This window comes from Octopus bimaculoides, chromosome 16, assembly GCF_001194135.2.
Source record: "Octopus bimaculoides isolate UCB-OBI-ISO-001 chromosome 16, ASM119413v2, whole genome shotgun sequence".
Lineage (NCBI taxonomy): Eukaryota > Metazoa > Mollusca > Cephalopoda > Octopoda > Octopodidae > Octopus > Octopus bimaculoides.
In genome coordinates, this window is record NC_068996.1 from 18,096,961 (window position 1) to 18,117,177 (window position 20,217).

Genomic DNA, 20,217 nt, shown 5'->3' on the forward strand with positions numbered 1-20,217 from the left:
ATTTATATGTTAACTACTGATTCTTGTTGTAAATTTAGATGTTTTTGCAGGTGGTAGTTAGAAAATCTCACAATATTGTTCACTGGAAGTTGTATCTTTTTAGATTTTCATTATCAACACACGCATTCTATATTCAACTCAAAGATTCATATTTATACTTTGAAAGCTGCATTTAGAAAGGCAATGCATAATTAATCTGACCATCCACCCATTTACAACTTGCTACTTGCTATTGGATAAAGATGAAGCCTAATACTATTTGTCTTTTGTGAATTAGAAGTTTTGTTTCATCATTTTCTTTTTTTGTTGTTTTAATGGAACTTCTAAAATATTTTGTTACCTCATCATAACTGTCAATATTACCATACATTTTCATTTTCATACTGGCATGGTTTGTATGGGTTATCACAGTCTAAATCAATTCTTATTTAGAGTTACTTCCCTTCTTGGTATGGTTGGTGACCATACATCATTTGCATATTTTGGTGTGGTTTCCCCATCTGGTTTCCGTTCTTAATACCAGCCACTTGACAGAGTGAGTGCATTTTATTGTGCTGCCAGTACCAAAGAAATTGTCATGTTATTTACACAATGAAACCAAAATTGACTACAAAAATATACTTGGTTCACTTATTTTATAACAAGTACTTGTGAGGTAGCTTTGTGCTCTGCAAGACAGAATTCTTACTGTTTAATTATGTCTCCATTCATTCATAGCAATGTGACTAAGAAGAGGGGCATGTAGACTATGTCTGAATGGAGAAAATAGAAAGGGTTTGAAGAGAGGGGTGCTTGAGGTGATAGCGTAGAAGGAAGACTTGGGAAAGACAGTGTTGGAGGAGTAACAACAGAAGGTAGATTGTAATAGTAGCTACATGGTTGAGAGGTGGGATGAATTGTACAAATGATCTGTGGCAAGAGAGTGGCAGTGGGCGGTATAGAAGAGGGAGTAATGTTAGCTGGTAAGGGAGAATATGGATTTCAATAAAAGAGTGACCTGAAGTGGGGAGCGAGAGGCTGATAGCAGGTGTAATGGATGGTATTGTGCAGTGACTAGGAGAGAGAAGGTGATAAAAGACGATAGGGTATTGAATCACCAAGAAAGGTGGCAAATAGACTTAGCAAGAACAAAATGGAAGGAAGGTACAGATATAGATGTAAGTCTTCCTTGGTTTGCTTCTTTGGCATGTTCCATTCATTTTCAACACTTGGTGCGTCTTTAAGTGCCTGACACCATAGTCTTCTCTTGCATTACTACATCTACTATTTTATATTGAGATCTCTCATTTCATTTGCACTCCATTGTTCTTACCCATTAACATTACACATCCAACAAAGCATGCTTACTTCTTTTTCTTTCTAGTCTTTGAAAATTCTTTACATTGAAGGCTTTGTCTTACTACAATTTTGCACTTCAAGCATAAGCGTTATACAATATCACATTCATTCTGAAGGGGAAGGCTTTAAGTTGCCAACAAAGATAATAGCACCCCCAACTTTTCCAACCTCTTCTTACTTTTGGATAATGTGCTTTTAAGAGAACCCACTCCAGCTACTAATTAGGCCTAGGTAGGTAATACATACTATCAACTAATTCAAAGGAGCTTCTCAAGCTTTTGAGAGAATCTATTTCTTGAATGCTCTTAGTTCTTATTCACCTGTTGCATGTGAATTCTGCCTTTTCTGTTGGTTTGGCCTCTGATCCAATTACATTTGATGTGTGTCCATAGTTTACACTGGGTACACTCTATGGAATTTCTGTATACTAGGCTCAGCCATTTCGTCGATGGTATTAAGGTCTTGTCTTCTTTCTAACTTATTAATATTGGACTTTTTTTTTTATCTTTCAATACCAGGTTTTGCTTTCACATCTGAAATTTCTCCAAATACTATACAGTTTCTACCATAAAACCTAGATTGTCGGCATAGAGGTATTCCCATGGCTAGCTGAGTTTAAACTCATTTGCTGAGAACTGAACTGGTGGATTCCTATTGGCTTATTATTCACTGCTGACTCTTTGATTCTCACCTTGCTGACTGCACATTCATACATGACTTGTACAACCTCACAATCCTTAGTGACTATTAAATTTCAGAGGGATGAACCTTCTTAGTTTCATTAGTGATCACTATTTTGCATACATGGAACTCTAGCATTAACAATGTAATGCTTGTAAAGTTCTTCATCTTTGGATAGATTTCTAGTCTTAGTTACATCTACTAAAGTTCTTTAGAATGTTTATTATTATAATTACGGCCTTGTAATTTGTTGATTTGTTTTATGAACATTTAATCCCAGATGTTCTTGATGCTTCATTTTAGTTTGATTTTCAAATGGAAACTAGTTTATAATAATTGCAAATAAGGTATAAGTTTTGAAGCGTTAACAGCTACCTTTCAGTTATCTAGCCCTCTCTCACAGGTATATTGTTCAATGCCTTAGTTTTATGTGTGTATCTGTCTGATGGCTGTCCTCTCATGACCAAAGAAGACCATCACAGTCCACTAAGAACAGTGTGCATTCAGACAAAATTATATTTTATCTTTCGCTGGTGACTGATGAGCCCTGCTCTTGATTGACATACATGTCTGCAGATACTACTGACAAAACATTTCCCATTCACTGCACTGGCAGTGTGTTTTTGAGTTGCTCACTTCAGTTAATGCACAATGTGCATTTCTTCAAAAACATTCTCTCTTTCCTTTACTCATTTTCTCCCATATTTCACCTGCCTTCAATGAGGACTTTACACAATCCTTAAACTGTAGTCTTGGTTTTTGCTGGAGGCACTTTCTACAAACGACTTCATTATATAGCATCTATAGGAATCCTCTGGTCATTCATCTGAACAAGGTGCCCAGCCCAATGTAATCACTACTTGTGTGCCATTATCTCACTGCTCAGGATGTGCTATCTGTGAAAATTTACTGCATATTTAGTTGTAAATCTTGATTGTATTTTAGTATTTCCACTCCACTTTTCTCTCAAGTAATCATGTAATTAAATGGGTTCAGCAATATATATATATATATATATGTATGTATATATAAAACTCAAGAATTGAGGTGTAGGAAGAAAGTGAGCTTCAAGCAATCTGTAGAAAATATTAAAAAACAGCTTTCAGGAGCAATAGTGGTTTATTGGAGTGGAAGGTTGTGGATTTTTTCTGCATGAAAGTATAAGCTGAAAAAATTTTATATTTCATGGTCGGCAGCCAGGTGTGCAAATAAAAATACAAGAGTTAAGAAATGACTCCATTCTTTAACTGTGTATGTATGTGTATATATTTCACAACTTCCATTCTTATCGTACAAAGTCAATAGTGAGTGTTAAAACTTGATAATTCTCACATTTCACAAAAACTAGCTCATGGAATACTCTTAAAATTGTTTAAGTTATATTGGCTTTTGAATTTGACTGCCATTCTTAATATCTTGTCATTTTACTTTAAATTCCAAGGAGCAATAAAGAAAAAAAAGTCATTCATTCAGATTCTGATGTTTGCACTAGTATGCTGATAATTTTTATTTGATTTTCTTTGTGTGTAAACTTTTATTAAAACACTTAAACCACAATTCATTTCTTAATATTTTTTTTTTCTATCTGTATTTAAGTTTTTGTCCACTGAATAATTTACTACTAATTACACTTGACTATTTTGTAATTTTAAGATATTTCTGTAAGGGTATTTTGACAAACTCCAATTTTTAACCTCTTTTTTTAAAAACATTCAGTAAATATCTTGCATAAGTGTACTACATTTTCCCAGATATAAACACTATTCTTACATCAGCTAATTTCTTTAGGCATTGTTTGGGATTTTGGGATTAAATAACATTTTTCTTATGTAATCATTTCATTGTTTGCTACATATTTTCACTGAAACACTGCTCCTCGGGTCTTTAACACTTTAGCATTCAGGTCTCTTTGCCAAATGTTATGCTTATTTATTCCCATTGTTTTGAATTAACCATGCATTATTTTGTTGCTTCAAGATTTCAATGGTGTGCTTGTATATTTTTAGAGTGGTGGGAGAGGTTGAATCTGGTCAGTTTTTAACATAAAACATGAAATATTTGGGCTGGATATGGCCAGATTAAATGCTAAAACAAAAATAGTGTTATATTAAATAAGCATATAACCATTTCTACACAATTATGATTTTGATTTTTTTTTTATTGTTATTGATTGATAATAATTTTATGGTATATGGTAACTGTTACAACACTGAATCTTTGAAGTTAGAGTAGGTTTAGTAATGCATTTTATATTATTTTAAAACAGGTATTGGTGTTTGATGTCAAATGTTCTCGAGTATATGATTATTAAAGCTTAAACATGATTAGAAATATTTTGTCATATTAACTTCCTTTTATTGATAACACTTTTGGAAAAAGAACCCCCCCCTCAAAAAAAAAACCCCATTCAATCTTGACATAACAGTAGGAAATCTGTCAAAAATTGATCGGGTATTTTGTAGAATATAGAACACTTCTAAGAAAATATCAGCTTTAGTACGAGGGAATGAATTGGGATTAAAGTATAGAACTGCCCCATTCTTTGTATGTATTGAATCTCTATATAAAAAGACAGTAATGTGAATATTTAAACATCAAAATATTTCTTAGTAAGTTACTTTAAAACTTGATGAATTAGTTATTTTTGGAGATATAAATCATATTTGACATGTCAAGAAGTTCATTTATTAAAATTTTTCATTTACTTTTAATAATTGACGTATCTATAATTCAGTGGTTGTTTTGAAACTATCACTTTTTAATTACAGAATTCATATCATTTGTGATAATGTATTAAAAGAAAACAATTACTTTATTGATTTCATTGCAGCCAATGAAGAATACTGGAAATGTCGGGAGTGTTTTGTCAGCCCAAAATTTGGCAACAAGTACACCAACAACTCTTACACCCACATTGGCAGCATTAACACAGCAAGGTATTGCAGTATTTCAACTTGCACCATCTCCTCTCACACTTAATCCTGGTAGTTTGGAGTGGTTACAAGAGTTTCAGAGACAAATTTCTTCACAACAGCTACAACAACAACAACAGCATCATCATCATCATCAACAGGGTATCACCACATTTCCTACTGAAGACATTCAATGTGGCTAGCACAGCATTGTCCTCTGTTCAGTATGCTTAAGAATGGCTTTTTCAGTGAGAATAACCATTCCTATGTTGTCTGCATGCTTTGTAGTATATATCAACATTCATTTTCTCTATCATTCTGGAAAGCTCCTGGTGAAATTGTTTCCAGGATGGATGTCTTTGGTGTTATATATGGTTTTGTGGTTGATTATAAACAAATTTTGGGTTTTATTTTCACAATATACATATTAGGAAAATTTTTTAAATATTCTTGATTCAATGTAAATTAGCAGTTAGAGACGTAGATATAATTTTAAGCTCAGTCTGTTGTTGCGATTAATTATGATTACTATTATTAAGTAGAATTTTATTTTAATGTTACAAGTAAACTTAGCTTTTCATTTCTGCTTTGAATGTTTGATTTTTCAATTATCTAATTTCATTATTTTTAGTTCTGTATTTTAAGTTAAATTCCGTAAAGCACTAAATTTTAAAGATTATTTAATTTAAGTAAAGTTACAATTTGAAAGTCATATTTAGTAAAATAGTTTCATAGAAAAGAATATAGAACCTAGTTTATTTCGGATTTTCAGAATTTATTAAAATAGATATTGTTTGCTTTTCATATATAAATTTTGCTTCCACAGCATGCTATTATATCCATATACTTGTTTGAATGTTAAAGTGAAGTGTTTTATTGAATGTGTCATCAATAAGAATGGTTTTATTTCGATTTAAATTTTATTAGCTTTGATATTTATATTTAATTTTTGCTGGATTCGTGTATGTCCATTAGTGAATATGTGTTTTTGTATGTGCTTGTATGTATGATGAATGTATGTGTGTGTGTGTTTATACAGACATGCACAAATATTGAAAGGTAAGTATGAAGTTTTACTCTGTTACTAAAAATTAAAATCACATTTGTGATGATTTAAGTTAAAACGTTCATTATTTACTGTAACTATGAAAATTTAAAAACCCAGCAAAATTTTTGGTTAATTTTAATTCATAATGATTATTTAATTTTTATTCTTGCTCAACAGTTTTGATGACAATCCTTTGTGAACTCTGTTAACAGTTAATCTTTAAACTAGTAATTACTGTATTGGTTTCGAATAGCAAATTTAAACTGAAAAGATGTGTAAAATAAGTATCTGAATAACCTATCGTATGCTGCATGTATATTTTTTATCTTCACCCAGTATTGGTATATTTAAATAAATTATCTTTGGAAAATTTAGGTTTGCCTGTAATTAGTGCTGCTCCAATTAGCAGTCCAGCTAGTGCTAGCTCTTGTGTCCCCACGGCAACAGCTACAAGTACTGTCACTACTACTACAGTTATAACAGTTTCCACGACACCCACACCAACAGATAGTAGTACATCTGGATCTATTTCAACATCTACAGTTGTCTCTCAGACATTACCTCTGCATTTATCAACGATTACCACATCATCAACGAAAACGACAGATGTAAAACCTTCTGTTGCACAGTCATCTCAAATTATCAAGAATGCTCTTTTATCTCCTGTGTAAGATACAATTTTTATTAATACAATTTACATTTTTCACTTTGAATTTTAAATAGTTTCCTGTAATATACACCATGCTTAATTTTGGGTTTTATGTTGTTTCATTTAGTGGGACCCAATCAATGGTGCGGACACCGAAGTCTCCAACGTCTCCAGCACATCGTTTGAATACTCGACAGCAAGCTATTTCAGCAGTATATGACAGTGCTATTGGTTCACAAGAAGCTATTGTTGAGAGGGCCAAACAAGAAGCTCAAGTGATGCACAGGGTAGCTGAACTCAGGAAAGATGGTCTTTGGTCAGCACGGCGCCTGCCTAAAGTACAGGAACCAATCAGGAATAAAGCCCATTGGGATTACCTACTGGAAGAAATGCAGTGGCTAGCAGCTGATTTTGCTCAGGAAAGAAAGTGGAAAAAGGCTGCAGCTAGAAAGGTGAATTTAAAATGGAAGTGTATTAGTAAAATGCATGTGTGCGTTTTCAATCCCACTAAGTGGTATCTTGCGAAAAGGGTTTTCTACTGTATCTTTGGGTTGAGCTTTGCTTTCCGAGTAAATTGGAATAGGTGGAACCCCCTTATATGGTGGGTTGGTTGAATGGCAGAAATTTTCTTTGCATTTTAGTTATATTCTGAGATGAAATTTCATGTTGAGCAACTTTGCCTTTAAATGGCGATACGTGTGTATATACAGGTGTGGTTGAACATTTAATGTCTGTTTGCTGTCAATGAGTTCCTGGATTCAGTTCTATTGTAGGGACTGTACCTGTAGAAAAAGAAAGGCCAACTTTTCCACATAAAATGCAGCATTTAATTCACCTGAAGATTATGTTGCAAAAGCTTTTAAGAACACTCAGCTACTTACATTAAAATGCTGTAAGATTATAAATTCTTTTGAATAAACAGGAGTATTCATTGTTGAAAACATACATGTGCACGTGTATACATTGACGATTGAAGTAAGTTTTCTGTTGAGCTCTAAGCACTGAAGTATTAGTATTCTAATAAATAATTGGTTAAATAACCTGATTGGTTTCGAATAGGATATGTTATGATTATCAAATACCAAACGCTTTGACATTTCTTTTTACCTCACAATTTTGATGCCAACTGGAATCAATATCAGTTCTCCAGTTTTGTGATAACCAACTTTCCATTTTAAAAGTGACCTAAATTTTAAAGCCTTCCATCAAACATTCATGTTAATTGTTCTAAACACTAGATTAATTAATGACAAAGTTATTTTAATAATTTCTTCAGTGTTCTTCAAATTGAAAGGAAGCCACTGTATTTCAGCAGAAATATGGTAACAAAAGAGTTAACATATTTGAATCTGGAGAGGAATACACATGGTCTTAGCTAATCTGAAAGTTTGATATTAGTAATTTGTTTGTTTCTAAAGTGCTGAAACTGTAAATTTATTTGATACTGATTAGAACATTGTATTTTACTAGAGGTTTTGAAATTTATTTTTTAGCTATCCCGTATGGTTGCTAAATATCACCAAGAACAAGATCAAAAAGAACAGAAAGCTGTGAAAGAGGAAGCCCAGAAATTGAAAAGAATAGCCGGTCAAGTGGCAAAACAAGTGAAAGAATTTTGGGCTAACATCGAAAAGGTTTATACAATCAAATATTTGTTGCATTCTTTTAGTTCATTTTTTCCTGTTATACCATATTTTTTACCAGCTTTCTAGGGTTGAGCAATTTATCCTGTAAATTGTCAAAAAAACAACCAAACAATTTATAGTTTTCCAGGCATTTATATTTAACCCTTTAGCATTTAAACCAGTTGTATCTTGCCAAAATATTCAACCTGTTTTGTATTCAGACCAGCCAGACCTGGTCTTTCACACATACTCTACGTCAATCTGAAACTGAACAATCACATAATTGAAATCTTAAAGTTATGAGATAATGCATAATTAATTCAAAACAGTGTGGCTAAATAAGCTTTACACTTGATAGAATAGTCTGAATGCTAAAGGGTTAAATGTCTGTATCTGCTTTTAGTTTGGTAAATTTTCTAAGTTAATGCTTTCTTAGCAAATTAACAAGAACAAAATACCAATCAATGTAATCTGAATTAATAAATTAATAAATCTTTGCAATATTAGTTATATTGTGGTATGTACTTTAGATGGTACATATTGACACTGTATGTCTGAGAAGACAGCAACTACATATCAACACACACTTAAAGCCTTCTAGTCTGATGTTCCCCTTAATACTTTTTTACCTGTTGATTTATAGTTGACTGTTTAATGTAGTCAGTATGAAACTGAAGTTTATAATTTTATACCAGTGAACACTTAACTTTTGCTATTAGTGTTTTGAGTGCTCACATTTAAAAGAAAAAATATACTCGTTGAATTTTAAACTTACTTTGCATTCTATTAAGATGGATTTATGCATGAATTAGCAAATTAACATTTTGTTGGCTATACATATATTTATACATATATATGTAACCTTATGAAGACTAAATAATCTGCTTGCTGGTAAGTATTCCAGTTGGATATAAAATTAAGGGATTGCTTAAATGGAATCACTTCTAAATTAACTGTCTTCCCCCCCCCCCTTTTTTTTGTAAAGTTCAAGTGTAATTGTTCTTCATCTTATGTGGTACCAATAAAACACTTAGTAATATTTAAAGGTAAGGAATTAACCAAATTGTGAGAGCATTAGACAACTACATTGCTGTCTTTGTTATGACTTTATATGTTCGGAGTTCAAATCCTGGCAAAGTTAAAATCATATCTTGATCATTCTTTCTGATTGAAGAAGACTATTTTAAGAATCTTCTGGATGTTGAATGAAGTTGCTTGTTGGCATATAAAAACATTTTTTCCTTCCAATTTTGCATCAAAACTGTGAACACAATTCATTTAATCAATTTTCAGGTTGTTCAGTACAAGCAGCAAACTAGGCTTGAAGAGAAAAGACGAAAAGCTTTAGATATACACCTGAATTTCATAGTTGACCAAACAGAAAAATATTCTTCATGGTTAACAGAAAGTCTAGCTAAATCTGATATGGGAAAAGGTGTTTCATCTTCTGTTGTTGGGTCCATAACAAGTACTCCCGAACATTCCAACGCCAGTGGAGATGGTAATGCACAAATTTTCTCACGAAATTTCTTAATTTTAGAGATATAATTTTGTTTCCCTGTTTTATTATGGTTATTTATTTAATAATCATTATTTAAAGTAATTAAGGAGTTGCTTAAATGGAATTGCTTCTAAATTGTCTTCCTCCACTTTTTTTTTTAAAAGTTCAAATCTCATTGTTGCTTTTCATCTCATGTGGTACAAGTAAAACACTTAGTAGTAATATTTAAAGGTAATGAATTAACCAAATTGTGAGAGCGTTAGACAAGTACATTGTCTTTGTTACGGCTTTATATGTTCAGAGTTCAAATCCTGCCAGAATAGTGGATAAGAAGAATTGTCAGAGTATTAGACAAAATATTTTGTGTTAATTGTTTCAGCTCTATACATTCTGAATAACTTCATAGGTGTTGAAAGCTTGTTTAAAATTACTTGAAAAATGGTGTTTCCTAAAAATGAACACACTTTGGATGTCAACGGGAAACTAACTCATGGTGGATGCCTAAGAAATCACCACGTGTTATTAATGACCTCATTGCATAAGATATAGAGCGTAGGTTGTAGTGGAGGGAGGCAGTGATGTTTGACTTATAATTTGTTATTTTTGTAAAGTAAGAGATTCAAAAATTATAGCATTCAAAATATGTAACCCTAAACTTCATGTTATGAACTGAATGTAATATATATTTCTTTATATTTTGTTTTAAGATGACTTTGAACCTGATCAGAGTGAAACAGATGATGAAGAAACTATTGACAAAGAAGAAAGAGAAACTGGGAATAATGAGGTACATTACTGAACATTACATTACTTTTGGTTCCTTATCCCCACAAATTTCTACTCACTTTGTACCTTGAGGATCCACTTATCTCTTTCCAGATCTACATGACTACTTCCACCCTTGTTTTGTAATATACGAGTAATGATGTATCTCCTCTTCTACTAGAAGTCTGCTCTGTTCTGACCCCCTTTTTTTCATACTTTAACTCCTCTTGCCTTTTTCATGATAGTTGCATGGTCACCTTTAGTGTGCTAGTGCCATGTAAGAAAGTATTCAGTGCATACTGTAAAGTGGTTGGCATTAGGAAGAGCATCCAATCATACAAAGCACTGGAACATGATGCAGTTCTAGCAACTGCCAGATCACCCAACCCATGCCACCATGGAACATAGACATTAAATGGTGATCATTACTAAAGGTATTTTTTAAACTTATAAATATATACAAGAACAACTATGTTTTAATCTGAAGAAAGTGTTGCACATACTTTGAGCTTATATATTGATCATAGTAATAACTGCCTATAGTAGAAAACACCCATGAACCTAAATCCACATGGTTTCAAGTTATTTCTTTGTGTGCTCGACCGTATGTGGCTAGAAGTAGATCATCAGCCTGAGGCAGGCAGGTTTTAGTTGGAGGTAATGCTTTTTAGTTTGTACCATATTTTGCTCTGGTTTATATATATATAAATACACACACACACGCACGCACGCACAGAGAGAGAGAGAGAGACAGAGTATTGAATATTAGGAAGGACATCCTGACATACAACACCTAACCATTGAGAAGTAACTCAGGTCATGCTGAGCCATCCAACCCATGCCAGCGTAGAAAGCAGCTATAAAAATGGTGGATCTTTTTTAAAACGGGGTCCACATTTTTCATTAATGTTTTACGTAGTGTTTTTGGTACCGAAAGACTTTCAAACTTCGTATACTTATCTATTTTGTGTTATAGAACAGAAAAATATTTTTGTATTCGAATTTATTTCATGTAAAAAAATTGTCTTATTTCGATAATTTCAACCAATCACTGACAAGTATTCAGTTGTTTATATTTACTCCTTTGGCTAATTAAGCCATAGCTTCGCTTTATTTGCTTTTTTCATTTTCTTTTTTTTTTCTTCGTTTTATTTGGTTTTTTCTTTTTAAATTTGCTGTTTTACCCTAACCCTAACCCTATCACCGATAAAATTGTTTCAGAATCGTTTGTTTATGTAGTCGGCACTTAATGTATATCGGCTGAATGGACGTCAGTGATTGGTTGAAATTACAAAAATACAACAACTTTAACATGGAATAACTTAGGGATTTCTTTTTTTTTAAGAAGACTAAGAGAAAAAGATGTTTTATATGACACATTCTACCAGTGTTCCAAGTTTCAAAGTGTTTCGTTAATGAAAAATGTGGCCCCCGTTTTAAAAAAGATCCAAAATGGTGGTTCAGTCAGAAAAGGGAAATCGACACCCATTACCTTCTGCAAGATAGAAAGGAACCATAATAGATGAAGTAGTTATCGTTTTGACTGGAAACCAGGCCAAATACTTGCAACAAAGTGACTTCACTAAAAAGCTTAAAGCAGCCAAGTGTTGGTTGTGGAGGTGGTGTTAAACTGAGTGAAGGATTATACTTGCCAGTCAAGAGCAATTTCAGTCCAGCCAACATACTTCCACAGGTTCTATTTACTAAATTACACTGAAATGGTTTGGATCCACCTGTGACTATAACAGAAAATGCTTTTCAATAGGTGTTATGCAGCAGAGTTAACCCTTAACTCAATATCACTTTCAAGCTATTTGGAATTACAGTATAGTAGATATATAAGTAAAACAGTTAGGGGAATGTTCATATACACTGTATATCAAAACTGCTATTGCCAGCACCTGTCACCTAATTTGCTTACTATTTGGAAAAGGAGACTTTATACTCTCATTTTACTTACTAGAAATAACATATTTCCCTAAGATTTTGGCCTATAATTCTATGCAATATATGTAAGGGGCTCTTTCATTTTATGACTATTTAGTCTACTGGAGCTTTAACAGAAGACACTTTTTCATGGTGTTATGAAGTGGGACTGAATTACATGGTTGGAAAGCAAACTTCTCAGCCACATACCACACTTGTAAAGTGTGCCAACAGAAAGGCCAGAAATGGTTATTAGAGAGGTGTTGATCAGGGGTAGGGGAGTAAATATATGCATAGAGAATACTCAGTAATTTAGGCAAGTACATTTGTGTAGGTAACTTGAAAGGGGAATTGGAGAGACAAGAAAGAATGCAACTAGTTCTCAGTAAAGTTACTTACAAACAAGCAGAGAATATGACAAGCTCTCCTACTATTTCATCTGTTGAAACCATGTCAAAAACTGTAAAGTGATAGTAAAGCAGCCCCTTTGACCAGCAGATCTTAATATGTACTAACTTGGTTGTAACAATCTATCCATTACATTCCAGTAATGATTGATGTAAAATATTGACACTGATTTCTGATTACTTTACATTCATAGTTACTTGTATTTCGTGTTCAAGTAAAATATCAATGTAATTTTATGTAAATACATCACTGATCAAGTATTTCTTTTGACAATAGATCATACTGATGGAAAATTTATACTCAGACATAGTTAAATGAGAATGTTCCTTTTTGTTAATAATCATTGTCATCATTTAACATTCTCCCATGATGGTGTGAGTTGGATAGTTTGGCAGGATCCAGTGGGCTGTGTGGCATTACATTGTCTGCTTTGGCATGGTTTCTGACTTAATACTCTGCTTGATGTCACCTACTTTACAAAATGTTATGGTGCTGTCTTTGTGATGCTAGCAAAAGTGAAGAAGGTCACCAAGTATCTTAACAAGATAAAGCATAAGAAATGTCTTGGCATGAGGGAACTTTATGGCAGGTTGAGTTGTCCTGAAATTTTAACTCTTTCTCCAATGGTTATATTCTATTACTAGCACATGATTACTCAGCCAAACATGTTTCTTTTCCATACTGTATTCTTTCTTGAAAAATTAACGATATTCTTCCAACGTACTGTAATTAACCATCTCTCTTATTCAATATTTTTCTCCAGTATCACCTCATACTTTCTCCACAAATCCATATACACACACTGGCTTGCCAAAATTTATGTAGTTGATACTACTATCCATGCAGAGCTTGCATTTCTCAGCAATTGTTTTAGACTTTTGAAAATAATCTAAAATAGATGGATTATGAATAGAATCAGACGTTTGGAACTACTTTGTTTAAAATTACCTTTGAAATTTTGTGGATACTTTCAAAGCTTTGAAAGAATTGATAAATTAATTTTTGTGAAAAGAATGGAATTATGAAAAGATAAAGAAATTTAAATGTTTATATGGTTGTTTTTTCATTTCAGTCTATCCAAGATGAAATAGCCCTTTTACAAAAGGAAGGGGATGTACCCCTGGAAGAACTTTTGAAAAGCCTCCCAGAAGAAATTCTCGAAAAACCTGCAGAATTAAAGCCAGAAAGAAAGATAAAAGTTTCTGATTCAGAGGTGAGAAGACGGTTCATCTAAAATTGGGTTATCGTGACCCATTTATTGCAAATTGATAGTTTCCATACAAGTAATATATTAATAATTGTTATCCTCATTTGGCATTCATTACTCTATGATTATCGATATCTTAAAAGATTCAATCCATTTCTCTCTTTCTTTCCCCAGGAGAAAGTTAGTGATGAAGAATTTCAAACAGAAGATCAAGAAGAGGAAGATATGGAAGATACCATTGAAGAACAAGAAAAACATGAAAGAAATCAAAGCCATCTTGAAGAAATATCAGAGCTAGAAAAAGAAGGTATGTGTTATTGGTTATATTTCACAATACATTGGATTTTTAATGCGTTGGATATTATTTTAATGTTATTTTTATCATAGAATAAATTAGTTGTCTATTAGTTAAATATAAACTTTAAAAAAATTTATCTTTATTCTTCATGATTAAAAATTCATTCTTACCATTTGAACTTTTCTCATAATTGTATTCAATCAAATTCGATTTTTGAATTTGATTCTGATTAATTATTTTCTCTGCTGTATATTTTATATTTGGTTAATAATGTTTAATGTTGAAATAGTTATAGGAACCTGTTAGATTTTATATTGTTTCCTTTTGCATGTGTGTATTTTGTGTAAATACACACAAAATGCACAAATATTTTCTGGTTTTAAATCCACGTTTCATCCAGATACTGCAAATGATTATCAAAGAGCATAACAAAAAAGTATCTTTTCTATTAACTTAATATAATTGTGGAACTTATTTTCAGGTGAAATGTCTATTGAAGAATTAATTAAGAAGTATGAAGGTGCTTACAACAGTGATTTTGAGATGCCAGATGTTGAGGAATCTGGAGACACAACAGAAGACACTGAAGAGTATGGATCTGATAATGGTAAATTAACGATTTAATTTTAAATATTTTTGTTTCAGTTTTGGTGTGTATGTTGATTTGCTTTAGTAACACCAACAAACTTAACCTTTTTCATTTAGATGATACTGAAGAAGAGGAGGATCAAGAAGAGGAGGAGGAAGAAGATGATGATGAAGACAGCAATAATGGTGTTAATGAAGAGATTGGACTGGAATATTTAATGCATCCGGAAATTCAGGAAGGTTCTCAATCTAATAAGGTATGTCATTCTTCTTTTTTTTTTTTTACTTGCTCAGTCTGGAGGAAGAGGCATTGAGTGCTGAGAGTGTGTTGTAGACTAGTGAGAATGCTGCCATTAATGTTCTTCTTGAACGTTTGTAATCAGCACCTGTGTGGAACATATGAGCATAGAAGCTCTAGGGGAACAAAGTTACTGGAAAGAAATCCTAAGCATTATGTGGGGCCTTGTAGAGTTGGATATTATGGTGGTGCTGAGTGGATGAAGGATGAGTAAAATACAATGCTTGAGTGGAAGTAGGGTGACCTTAGCGAGCTGTGAGCAATAACGGTCAAGTCAGTAACAGAAGAAAAGGCAGAGAGAGGAGTTAGCACACCTGTGGTGGGCTAGAGGTTGGGGTGTTGCAAAACACTACATAATGTTATTTCAGCATAACTGGCAGGGATTTATTTTTGTATTATATCTTAGTAGTAAGAAGCATATGTATTAGGTTTCGTACAATATAACGGATTTATGAGAACTGTGTTTGTAAAACAGGTCATGATGATGATAGTGTAGAGCTCTAGAAAGTAATAATGCAGAAATAAATTTTCTTTATGGTGTATATATCTGGAACACCCTCTGTTCTTGTGTACATCTCTTTTGTATTTGCATACTTTTTCATAAAGTCTTTTTTTTTTTTTTGTCATAACAAAAAAAAATTGGAAAAAGTTACGAATTAAGAAATTGCAGTGGGGATAGGGGGAAAATTTAGATATTGAAAATGTGATTTCTGGACCCCCTTTTATACGTTGAAACAATACATAGTTTCTGATCCTTAAGAGCAGAAAGCACTTTAATGCATATTGTACCCTCGCTCTTCACTATTAAACAAACAGTAACTTCCATTATTCCATTAAATGTGTGTGTATGTATATATATATATATATATATATATATCCATATTCATATATATCCAAATCCATTTTAGGCTGCAACATTAGAAGGAAAGGCACCTGGAAAAGAAATTACCGATATTGCTGCTGAAGCACAAAGTTTACAGCCAAAAGGATACACTCTGGAAACTACTCAGGTTAGTTAATCATTTATGTTAATTATTAACTAAGTGAATATTTTGTTTCATTTCTTTGATTCATTTCTTTTCATCCTGTCTTTCATATATATATATTTTAAACTCCAGCAACATCAGGCAGTGGCACAGTGTCTTTCCCTGTTTTTGAATTGTTTATGTTCTATCACTGGTTTTATTCCCATTTCCTATAAGTTGGCATTCTTTCAGATTTTCAAATGTTTTCATAATTAGAAATGTTCTTCAACTTCTTCGTATGTTCAGTTCTTAATTTTTTTTATTTTGAAGTTTTGGCAATGAATTAGCATTATGATTGTCATTTGTAGAATTATGGCTATTGCTTCATTTTTCCACATGAATGTTATTAATGAAAAAACTTGAATTAGATAATAATCAGGTTCATAAATTAAATGCTAGTTAGTCCTATAGGAAAACCTATTAGGCACCATCCACATTACAAGCATGATTACTAAAATGTTTGAATACTTATTTTAAACAGAAAGAAAATGTATGTGTGTGCATACACACACACACACACACACACACACACACCATTATGATCATTGTTTTTAAATCTGCTTTTTGTAAGGGTTAGACAAAACTTATTTAGATAGTATACTTACTTAGGCAGTGTTGTATGACCCCCATTGTCGCTAAAGCTTATTTCTCAAGTGAAGTATTGTTATTCCACTGGTCTTCACACAAAACTGCTGAGCTAGTGGCATATAGTTAAGGGAAGACCTACCTTGTTATGTTTCTCTCACCACCTGGCACAAAGCTTCTTCCCTCAATACTACTCTCACCCTGCAGTTGGGGAGTCTTGTCCTGCAAGTTACTTGCTGTCCTAACTGGTGCTGGTAGTATAAAAAAATGTACCCTGTACACTGTAAAGTTGTTGGCATTAGGAAGAGTATACAGCCATAGAATTCATGCTAAAGTAGACACTTAAACTCGGAGTAGTTGTTTGGCTTGCCACCCCCTGTCAAACTATGTAATCTTTGCAACTATGGAAGGAGGGTTTTACATATATCATTGTTTTGATGTTCACTTTTTCATGTCAACTAGTATTTGGGTGTGTACATGTTCATATTTGCAAGTATTGGCTGTATAGGTGAGAAGTCTGTTGTAACCATGTAGTTGACTGTTCAGTCCTGCTCTGTGATGCCTTGGGCAGATGCTGCCATGTAGCAAGCTGAAATCCAAAACCACACCAGTGCCCTGTGGGATAAAAATATAGTTTTGGGTTGAAGACAGGTGGATGGGGATCTAAGCAAAGAATATGGCTTCATTAAGTTTTGGCACAACTGATGCCAGCATGGGAAAGGCTGTCTTTGAAAAACAGCATTGAGATGGACATATGAGCATATGCATGTACACATATGTGTCTACTTTAGTTTTGGATTGGTACATCATACATTTTAACTACCTATTTTATGTGTTAAAAGGCAACTAATAGAGTTAGCAACAAAAAGAACAACCAGTTGTAAAACACTGTCCTGAGTAATCAAAGAAATATGTCTGTGCATATATGTGTGCATGTGCACATATACATGCAATGTAAGTTGATGGCTTGTATTCTGTGTTTTTATAGCATCCCCCCTCCCTGCTTCATTCTTGTAACTAATGTACTTACATGATATTAGCAACTTAATTTTAGATTAATTCCACACGCTATTACCACAATCTGTAAATTGCAATAATTTCAAAGCAGAAATCATATAAAATTTTTTTAATAGTAAGTTTCTTTTGTGTCAGTCTTGCTTATTATTTTTTTTTGTATTTGTTTAGCAGTACTTTTTTTTTTTTAAATTGTTCTTTTAAACAGTTTTTTTAATTGTAATGTATAATTTACTCATTTTTTGTATGGTGGTAATTTAGTATTTTAATTATATAATATTTAATTCAGGTGAAAGTAGCCGTCCCTTTCTTGTTGAAGCATACTTTACGTGAATATCAGCACGTTGGTCTAGATTGGTTGGCCACGATGCATGAAAAGAAACTCAATGGAATTTTAGCCGATGAAATGGGTTTGGGTAAAACTATTCAAACTATTGCCTTGTTGGCTCATTTAGCTTGTGAAAAGGGTAATTATTTTAATATCCATTTGAAATTACGTAATCTAATTTATTATTTGAAATTAAAAGCTTTTGAAATGCACTTAGTTGTTTGAGCTGATTCTTGTTATTTGTTACTGTTCTATTAGGTATTTGGGGTCCGCATTTAATTGTGGTACCAACTAGTGTAATGCTCAATTGGGAAATGGAGTTAAAGAAATGGTGTCCTGCCTTCAAAATCTTGACATATTATGGTAACCCAAAAGAAAGGAAAGCTAAGAGAACAGTGAGTTAAACAATCTATTGAATATTTCATTCTTTATATACATTTTAACAATTTATTTGAACAAGATCTTGCAATTTTCAAAAATGTCACTTTTTTTTTAGGGTTGGACCAAAACAAATGCGTTCCATGTTTGTATTACGTCCTATAAACTAGTTATTCAAGACCATCAAGCCTTTAGGAGGAAAAAATGGAAGTATTTCATTTTAGATGAAGTAAGTATTGATTTGCAGTTATTTTGATTTATTTAACCCTCTAGTATTTAATCCAGTAATATTTAGCCTTAATATGTTAAAACTGACCAAATCCAACCTCTTGCACCTTCTATTCAATATCATTCTGAAAATATGCAAACACATCATAGAAATCTTGCATAGGCGTAGGAGTGGCTGTGTGGTAAGTAGCTTGCTTACCAACCACATGGTCACGGGTTCAGTCCCACTGCGTGGCATCTTGGGCAAGTGTCTTCTACTATAGCCTCGGGCCGACCAAAGCCTTGTGAGTGGATTTGGTAGACGGAAACTGAAAGAAGCCTGTCGTATATATGTATATATATATATATGTATGTGTTTGTCCCCCCAACATCGCTTGACAACCGATGCTGGTGTGATTATGTCCCCGTAACTTAGCGGTTCGGCAAAAGAGACCGATAGAATAAGTACTAGGCTTCCAAAGAATAAGTCCTGGGGTCGATTTGCTTGACTAAAGGCGGTGCTCCAGCATGGCCACAGTCGAAAGACTGAAACGAGTAAAAGAGATTAATTCAAACCCTTTGTATTACATAAGTAATATATTTGACAAAGAAATCTGAAAGCTAAAGGGTTAATATTGCAAGTGGGTTGTTGAATCATAAGTTAAAGAAGCTGTGTATACCAGTCTCAAAGAAGTGTTCATTTATTGTTCTAAAATTTTAATTTTTTAGGACACAGAATTGTCTGAAATCATAAACTTGTAATTAAGATAAAGGCAGTTATGAGTTGTATAGTTACTAAACTGCTATAGTGCTGAATATTTTTTTTTTTTCTCCCTTAAATAATTGCTTGATTGCTACTAAATGAAATCCACTGTTTCTCTGAATTTTCAGGCTCAAAATATAAAAAATTTCAAGTCTCAACGTTGGCAGACACTTTTAAATTTTCAAAGTCAACGCCGATTATTATTAACTGGAACTCCGCTTCAAAACAGTTTAATGGAACTTTGGTCATTGATGCACTTTTTGATGCCAAATGTGTTTTCTTCGCATAAGGACTTCAAAGAATGGTTTGCTAATCCATTGTCAGGTATGATAGAGGGAAGCCATGAATACAATGACAATCTCATCAAACGTTTGCATAAAGTGAGTATGATTTATATATATATATCTTATTTCAGTGTTTTGTTTTGTTTTGTTTTTTTAATTCAGTTGCTCTGGACTGTATTGCTGGCATTCACAGAAACATATTGGCATAAAAATAATAAAGCAAATGTGTTTTCAGTTAGAAAAATACAAGTATGGGGTATTTTCTCTGTGCTGCACTCAAAACTTGCTTCTTTTGCCTTAGTCTCAATTTATCCAATACTTACCTTGTCAGTAGAATTTAATAGACAAAACAAGACAAACCTGTCGTGCGTGTGTGTTAAAGTATATGC

The 20,217-nt window shown here is 32.9% G+C and overlaps 1 protein-coding gene across 9 annotated transcripts in view; it reads left to right on the forward strand.

Moving 5' to 3' along the window:
• LOC106878999 (helicase domino) overlaps positions 1 to 20,217 on the forward strand; it is a 138,393-nt gene that overhangs the window by 41,380 nt on the left and 76,796 nt on the right. For 8 of the 9 annotated variants that reach the window (XM_052973554.1, XM_052973552.1, XM_052973553.1 and 5 more), the window contains 15 exons: positions 4,850 to 5,093; positions 6,355 to 6,646; positions 6,756 to 7,080; positions 8,122 to 8,262; positions 9,547 to 9,754; positions 10,462 to 10,541; positions 13,926 to 14,066; positions 14,235 to 14,367; positions 14,840 to 14,965; positions 15,064 to 15,203; positions 16,153 to 16,254; positions 18,158 to 18,335; positions 18,455 to 18,591; positions 18,693 to 18,803; positions 19,673 to 19,924. In XM_052973554.1, coding sequence (XP_052829514.1) covers positions 4,850 to 5,093; positions 6,355 to 6,646; positions 6,756 to 7,080; positions 8,122 to 8,262; positions 9,547 to 9,754; positions 10,462 to 10,541; positions 13,926 to 14,066; positions 14,235 to 14,367; positions 14,840 to 14,965; positions 15,064 to 15,203; positions 16,153 to 16,254; positions 18,158 to 18,335; positions 18,455 to 18,591; positions 18,693 to 18,803; positions 19,673 to 19,924 — 2,610 coding nt within the window. The remainder of the gene's footprint in view (positions 1 to 4,849; positions 5,094 to 6,354; positions 6,647 to 6,755; positions 7,081 to 8,121; positions 8,263 to 9,546; positions 9,755 to 10,461; positions 10,542 to 13,925; positions 14,067 to 14,234; positions 14,368 to 14,839; positions 14,966 to 15,063; positions 15,204 to 16,152; positions 16,255 to 18,157; positions 18,336 to 18,454; positions 18,592 to 18,692; positions 18,804 to 19,672; positions 19,925 to 20,217) is intronic. The other variant, XM_014928391.2, reaches the window with a different exon arrangement.